Source organism: Apis dorsata, unplaced genomic scaffold, assembly GCF_000469605.1.
Source record: "Apis dorsata unplaced genomic scaffold, Apis dorsata 1.3 scaffold_962, whole genome shotgun sequence".
Lineage (NCBI taxonomy): Eukaryota > Metazoa > Arthropoda > Insecta > Hymenoptera > Apidae > Apis > Apis dorsata.
The window spans coordinates 124944-133242 of NW_006264069.1; the positions used below are offsets into that span (position 1 = coordinate 124944).

General features: G+C 41.1%; 2 protein-coding genes across 2 annotated transcripts; both read right to left on the reverse strand.

Moving 5' to 3' along the window:
* Window positions 1-1084: 1084 nt before the first annotated feature.
* LOC116186581 lies at window positions 1085-4926 on the reverse strand. Its single transcript, XM_031514287.1, has 2 exons — window positions 2730-4926; window positions 1085-1261 (listed from the first exon to the last, which is right to left on the reverse strand). The coding sequence occupies exons 1-2, from the start codon at window positions 2913-2915 to the stop codon at window positions 1091-1093; spliced, it is 357 nt and encodes a 118-aa protein (XP_031370147.1). The 5' UTR covers window positions 2916-4926; the 3' UTR covers window positions 1085-1090.
* A 226-nt stretch (window positions 4927-5152) lies between these two features.
* LOC102680962 lies at window positions 5153-7405 on the reverse strand. The gene is made up of 2 exons (XM_006623855.2): window positions 6718-7405; window positions 5153-5348 (listed from the first exon to the last, which is right to left on the reverse strand). Exons 1-2 carry the CDS (start codon window positions 6915-6917, stop codon window positions 5216-5218), a joined length of 333 nt encoding a protein of 110 aa, XP_006623918.1. The 5' UTR covers window positions 6918-7405; the 3' UTR covers window positions 5153-5215.
* Window positions 7406-8299: the final 894 nt, after the last annotated feature.

Here is an 8299-nt window from a genome sequence, read left to right on the forward strand (position 1 = left end):
TTAGCATTGCTTTTGGATGCATCGAGTGTCGTTACGATGTCTTAAGTGGAAAAAAGAAAAAGATAGCGAGAGAGAGAGAGAGAGAGGTTCTACAATTTATTACATTTTCCCGTTAAATAACTTCGCTCACAGGTCGGAAGGAATTTGATCGATGGAAATGTTGGCTTGGAGCCCAACGATAATGCAATCTCCTTTATCATTATAGCAGCTGGCTTATGTAATTATACTCGAAAATGCAACGTGAACAGTGTGTAATGATTTTTGAAACACATTTTTATATTCTTGTTGAATATGTATGAAGCGCGAAAGATTGGGAATATAAATCGAGGGTAAAAGAAAACGAAACGAAATGGAAAAAGAAAAACATGCGCTACGAATGTGTTCGCCAAACGAAACAAAACGAAACGAAACGAAACGAAACGAACCTCGTGCCTACGAATTTTTTAAAGCGACATTGTTTCGCGTACATCAAGTTTTCTTCCGATATCGGCGAAAATCGATACGATCAACAATGGTCCCGCGTCCTTCCATCCATTTGGACGGAAGAAGAAATCACGATTCACCGGGGACAGATTTAACTCTGGCAAACAGAAAGCCAGTGGACGGACGATATTTTCTCGTCATAAATCAGGGGAAGAGGGGGAGGATGGGAGGGGGTCCGATTACGTCAGTCCAGGTGCTTCCTCGAACAAAAGGTGGAGAGAAGAAAGAAAGGACGTGGAAAGTGGCAAGAAATTCCGAAGCGCGTCCTGACGCGAACGGATTTCGCAAGTAAGAAAACAGGGGAAAGAAGGGGGAGGAGGAAAAGAGAGGGAAAGATAGGTGGAAGACATTAATTTCTAAGCTTTATGCGGTTCTTATTAGAATCTCCGTGGAGACGGTGCGGCCAGCTGCCCCCAGAAATATGACTCTATTTTTCGTCTGGCGTCGACTTATTTGCGCGACTGGTGAAAATCGTCAGGGATGGGGAGAACGACTAACAGTTTATAAGTTACACGAAAGTGAACAGTTGAGATTTGATCGTAAGGTTACTCACCACCCCCCTTCCCTTTTTTTCTCCCTTTTTCCTTCCTTTTTCCTTCCCTCCTTCCTATCCTTTGACAATCTCGATATCATCTCGCCTCCTCTCGCCTCTTATTTCTCTCTTCTCCTCCTCCTTTATATTTGACGGGGGCGTTATTTTCAAGCGGGTTTCACGAGCGGCGGGCGATATATCGGCTATACCGATAGAGTTTTTAAAATTCTCTCCGCTGCGTGGTTCCTGTAAAAACGCCAGGATAAAATGCCACGACTTAATTAAATGCATTAAAGTAGTTTTTTGTCGTTCCCGCCCGTTTCTTATATTATCACCATATTCATGAAAGTAATGGTAATTACATACGGGACCTAAAACCGTAAAAAGCGTAATTTTTCACAGGGAGGGGGGAGGGAAAAATGTTTCCCTGATAAAGAGTGCGTAATTCTCCCCTCGTACCCATTACTGTTTGGCGCATGGAGCATGTGCACGCACGTGCACATTTCGCTTCGTGCCTTTATCACGATTTCCTTTTGTCTTTCTTCTTTTGTTTTTACTTTTTTGTTATCATCGCGTCTGAAAATAAAAAAAATATTTAATATCGAAACTGAGCATATCGCGCAGAGATCAATCGTTTTTTTTCCGCTCTTCTCTTTATTTTTTTTTTCCTTTTTACCTCTTCTTCTTCCCGCTTGTCCCCTTTTCCCCCACTCATTCCCCCCATCGCCTTCCCCATTGCATTACAACGGAGCGGGGACGACGTATCTATCCACGCTTTTGCGCTTATCTCTCCCCCTTATCTCGTTCTTCTCGCGTTTCATCCATACGTCGAAGACGTCCCGATATTGGTAGTCAGTCAACCGAACGGGTCATATGAAATTCTGCGCCATCGTTTTCCACCCGGTAATAGAGTATTTTCTATACAAGGCAGGGAATTTAATTCAACGATCCTTTGAATGCCGCGCGCTTTTCCCTTTCGTTCACTCTCTCTCTCTTTTTTTCCTTCTCCCTCTTCCTTTTCTGAGCATCGCGGATGAAAAGTTGGAGGGATTCATAAATTCGGTTGCAAGCATCGCGCTTATGCGAACAAAGGGATCCCGGGGAAATCAGCATGCATCCGGGACCGTGCATAACTGGAAAAGAAAAAGTTGACGCGAATTGGGCGCGGAAGGGAAGAGGGGGAGGAACGGTACATAATTACGTAGGGCGAATAATGACGGAAATCTGGCGTGGTAACTAACGCGAACGCTTAATTATACGCGTTAACTTGAGCAACAATTTTCCCTGGTAAAATACACATCAGAATCGTAACTATTTTTCCTGTGATGAAATTGTAAAATAAAAAAGAGAGAGAGAGAGAGGGAGAAGGAGAAAGGGTGGGAGAGAAAAGAAAAATAGAAACGTACGAGGTAAAACGTTAGATTTTTACGTTAACCACTATTCGTATCGCCCTATTTCGATAATAATCCACGGAAAGGATGAAATTAAACAAACTCCATCGAATTCTCTAAAATTGCGGTGCATCTTATTTTCCCCTTTTTTTAATGATGAACTCGAACCTCGGCACGGATATCGCACGGATGATACACGGAAAATCTACTCGATTTCGATGTTGCTAAAAGCCTTGGCGACCAGATAACAGGGCATAAAAATACGCTCGCCGGTTGCAGTAATAAAATGAGCACAAAAGATTATTTACGCTCGCTGCACTTACATCCAATAAAGAACAAGTATTGGACGACACCAGCATGCGCGTCGATCCAATATGTTCCCTTGTGTTGGATACCGATGTGCACCGGCCACGAATACAAATAGCAACGAGAGAGACGGCGAGTTGGAGCCCTGCCCTTTTAACCAGACTTCCAGAAAAATTGATATTCTTGTTTGCGTCCTCGTGCATCCGTCTTAAAGCGTAATAAAGCTTATCCGACCGACGCGTGTGTGTACCACACGAGATTTGCAAGCGTTACGGATTTATCAGAGCTGGAATTTAAAAGATCAATCGTATAATTGTTGATCGATTGTTTCGGGAGCGTAATCAGAGAGAGAGAGAGAAATATCGATTACAATTTATCTCGATTAATTTCAGTTATCGTGGCCGAAAGGAATTATAAGAAAATTACACGATCGTTGTACGACATCGAGAGATTTTCGTAGAATTTTTCTCGTCCGTGATATAAAATAGCGCAGGGATTTTTATTCTTTTATTAAAGATATTACTACAACGAGACGTATCAAGATAATCTAGAGAGAAGAAATTTAAGAATTTGGGGAATAAATAGTAAAATAAATAAATGTTGTTTGCGCTAAGAAATACTAACATCTTCTTCGTTATTCTCTGTAAACGATGAAACGAAGAAATTAAATGACAAAGAAGATACATGGTGTATTTGTACGAGTAACAAGGACACGAGGAAGCGAGCAAACGTTAACAAGAAAGAGCTACGGAAATAAAAGTACATACGATAAAGGATAGATTCATTCCGGTAGTAACCGTGAACACGTGATTCTTACAAAGATGGAACAAAGGAAACAAAAGAGGCGAAATTGAGAGATAGAAAGATCTTTTGTAACCGTTAAAGAATGGAAGAAAAAGGGTATCCGAATCTAAGAGCGCTTTTAAATCAGCGTAACCCAACGTATTGCTTGCGGCGTTCACCTGTGGTAATGGCTGCATAAACTCTAGACTCCGGTTCACGTCCGTTCTTTTTCCATTCCGTCGAGAATTATTCGGTTCTACTTCTTTCTTTTTACCTTTTCCTTTAACCGCCCCGTGTTACTCTTACACTTTACTTTATTTGTATCCGTACGCGATTACTTATTCCCTTTAATATCCGATTTTTCCCCTTTAATTCAATATTATACAACAATTATTAATATAATTTTCAAAAAATAAAAATCACCGATCAAATTCCAATATTCTAAAACGCGTATACTGAAAAAAAAAAAATCTAAAAATATCAAATTTCACAAAAATATAATTTATAACGAAGTCGTATTAATATCAAATTTTTCATACCATATACAATCGACCATTTCGAAAGAATCATTAACCAATAATTCTTTCGATGTGTTACCGATTCCCATCGTAAATGGGGTCCAATTTACCGAGAGATTAATTTAACGAATCCAAAAAAACATATATATATATATATCTAAAACTGTTGGCAATTAATAAGTTCGAGGATCGAGAATGCAAGAGACCTCGTTCCGTTTTGCGTTATACCTACGGTATAATGGCGAGGTGGTCTGAACTGGCCGGTGTCGGAAAGATCCTGCTTGCACGAATTAACCATTATAAGTACGAGGAGAGCGGACCAGGATATCGGATCATTTGTAAAGCAATAACGCCGTATAAATCTCCATCCTTTCATTACTATAAATTCCCGGCCGTTGCGGATTTTTGTTAGTCGCCACCCGACCGGTCCAACGGCCGGCAATAAATGTTATATAGGTATATAAAATTCAGGCTGCATCCGCGCGGCTGTGTTGTATATAATCACAATTAGCGTCCTATTAGGCGCCGAATGTGCCTCCTTATTTATACCGTGCATTAACATACCTACCTCTATGTAAACTTATATCATTTCCATCATCCCCCTTGCAAACACGGGGTACATCACGCGGCCATCCTTCCACTCGCTCGACCCGAAACGATCCACCACGTGGAAAGACGTAACAACGGGTTCTCCGCTCTTGCCCACCGATTTACGATTATCCGCATTTACACCTGGCCAAACGTTAAATAACGAATACGTATACGCGTGACTCTTTTTATAAATGGAATTACTCTTGTAAACACTTTGTTCCACGAACAGAAAGCGGTCGTTTCGCGGAACGTACGATCTCTTGCAACAAAGATTTTTCGGATAACGATATCTGTTGTGATGGTTCTCAACATAGTCGATTAAATAGAAAAATAATTTGATTTTCTTTTTTTTTTTTAAATTATACGTATTTATATCGTAGATAGGCATTGGATGAAGGTAAAATTGATGCGGGAATTTTTATTTTTCTTGCGTTTGATTGGGATATTGGGACGGTTAAGTTATACTATTGCGATGCTTCTGTGCCATCTGTGAAAAGAAATTGGACGGATATTTCGTTAGATAGTCGTAGTTGCCTAAAAGAAATCGAAAAAGAATGAAAACCATCTCTTCGAATGCGGCTCTCGTCGTGTGTGATAGTTGCCCAAGAAACTCAAGAACCATTCCATGGACCCTGGCGATGGTGAGGCCTCGAGGTCAGGGCCTTGCCCATGGTGTATCGTGAGGACCCCAGCAGGGTGTCCATGCTTTCCTCTGTATTAATAACATGGCCCGGCCACTGCCAGCTATACATTAAGGAAAATAATCATCATAATCGTGCGTAATACGTCCGGTGAATCGCAATTTTCTGTACCTTCATCCGGCTAGAGACAAATAACACCCCATCCCGTATATAAGCATCGAATTTATTGAAAGATTCTCTCTCTCTCTGCACAATATATTCTTATACAAATCTTTTACCAAATCTTCTAAACGTAATAGTTCGATTCAACGATCACATCTACAGATGAAAAGATATTCGACAACGCGCGAAAGAAAATTTAAATTTTTCTAAAACTTAACGATTTCATCAACCAACGCATCTCCGACTAGTCAAATCGAAATTACGTACTTGGAAAGTAATGGCATGGAAGCAGCGCGATCGTAAAAGGAGGTCGATCGTGTTACCGGCGGCTGGTAAACTAGCGAATAAAGGGGTGAGCCTTAATAAACAGCGAAAAATTATATTTGCTTTTTAATCTAGCCGCGTATCGTAAAGCTCGCGCGCTCACGTAGTTCGTTAAGGGGCACGTATTGCTAACAGGGTGTATATGCAAATCATGTACGGAATTAATTTTTCGCATGCTGCGCATACACGGTCGCGTACACGCACACGCGCGCGGGGGCGCACCGCGAATCCATCGGGTGGATAGACGCGGATATTGCGAAATGCTAGGGCAAACCGATGGCCGCGACTATGCGTACAATTGATTACAGACGTGATCGTCATACCGCGCTAAATCCGCGACATTCTCCTCAATCTTGGCTGCGGATTCGACCACGTTCCCCGATTCTAACCCGGAACGATCGATATTAAACTATCCCTGATAAAATTTCTCACCGTGAGATTTTGTGATCGTGATTGACAGGGTCGTGCGAAACGCATTACTGTCCTCTCGAATTTAATAGAAATTAATACGAGCACCGTTCGAGAAAGAACGTTCATTTCTTGTATCTAATGTCATTTTAGCGGTTAAAAATGGGTATTTTAACACACCAGGAGGAAAATTTGACACGTTTCAAAGATTAAAATTACTCTTCTGTTCTCTTAATTAGAAAATGAAATTTATCAAGTTCTTCGATGCTGCTATAAGACCGCGTACGATGCGATATAGCGCGAACTATAAATTATACGCCGTATATAACGAATTATAGGAAATAAGAATAACGAATAATGAAATTCTTGTTAAGCAAGTGATATAAAAAGACGCGTTAAAAAATTAATTCTGTCGATGATTAGATTATTCGTTTAACTATCTATTTTAAATTATTCTGTACATACATATGAAGATCCTATTGTCCATCGTCTGTCACTCTTAATTGTGAAACGGTCGAACGATATAAACACTACTTATCGATAATGACTATAAACACTACGTATCGTTAATGACTCACCAAACGGTTTCGACGTAGATACACGCGGTGCTCCTTTGCCGGCGTCTTGCGGGACACGTTTTCAATAATTCATTTTCCGGATAAGGTATATCGGTAATAAAGTGACTTATATCGGTGTAAGCCCACGACAGCACGCGTGACATTCGTTCACGTGGAATCACGGCCGGTTTCTCTCTCTTCTCTCTCCTTTCGTACGCCATTTCTTCCTCTCCTCTTCCTTCCTCTTTGTCGTCGTTCTAGTTGTCGTCTCCTTTCGGCGCCCATACGCGATTCGAGTTACCCGTCACGGTGCTTTGTTATGTATTTATGTGCATATTCGCCTATTTGTCGAGAAATTCCATCGTCGTGTCGGCTCTAGGCTGTTCACGACTCGTTCGTTCCATGCACGACGATCCGTTGAACGTCGACTCCGAGGACGATGTGTTTACCCGGCGTACACGCGCGTCCTTATACTCTCGTACACGCGAACCTTGTGTTGTGGATTCGCCAGACGCCGCGCTCCTCGAGGACTTTGTTGTCTTCTCCTCTGTGTCCGTTGTGTTCACGTGACCCCAACGTATGGAAAAACCGTCCTCTCCCATAACCGCCACGATTTTTCACGAATTCCCCGCCATTTCTTCCCCGAGGACGCCCGATCCCGCTCGAACGAGTATTTCTAAATCTATTCGTATGCATCTATGAAAACCGCAACGCGAGATACGTGTTCGAAATCCTTTTTCGAAACCGAGGATTCCAAACGCGGCTTTCTTGAAACGTCGTCGAACGTCCATTGCCATGAGACGAAACAAGCAATACTAGATTACAGATCACGCGAAGTATTTACTAAACAATCGTACGAATCGTACCGCGAAACGAATACGTTTCAAACTTGATGGAGGGGGAAAGGTACGCGAACGCACGTTTAATCGCATTCGATTTTTCGTTGCTCGATTAACTGCGTTATCTGATATCAACGAGGGGAATTTGTGGCATGAAAGTTTCGTCCGTGATCTGGAAATCTAGAAATCTTCTTTTCTTTTCTCGGTCGATCGATATCGATATTCAAAAAAAAATGTTGAGCGCGATAAAAGGAATAGGAAAAATAAAATTTTAAGGTGTATTATTGACGAATCTTGCATAAAGTGTTTTTTTATTCCACGAAATAAGTAAAAAGTGCGTAGAGAGAATCTTTGAGAGGACGTCGTTTGTCGAATCGAGATGAAAAAGATAAATTTCCATAACGTTGGCGGGGAACAATTTTGTTTAAATAAACAAGAAACGCGGTCGTGTGAACGTATTATAAGCATGTTGCACAATGATATAACTCGTTGTTGACTGTTCCACGAAAAACGTTGTTCTATGTGCTTTTCATCTGCATTCTTTATTGTCGATAAATTATCCGGTGCAAGTGCTTGTTGCCTCCGCTTGATAAAGTATTCATCGTAAAATCAACTTTGCGGAACTACCGTGCGTACACAAGATCTCGGGGAAATTTTTTATCGATGAAAGTCATTCTCTACGCACTTTTGATTACGAGGAAATTTAAAATGAAATATCGCCACGTAATGTGAAAAAAGATACCTATAATATATATATATATATA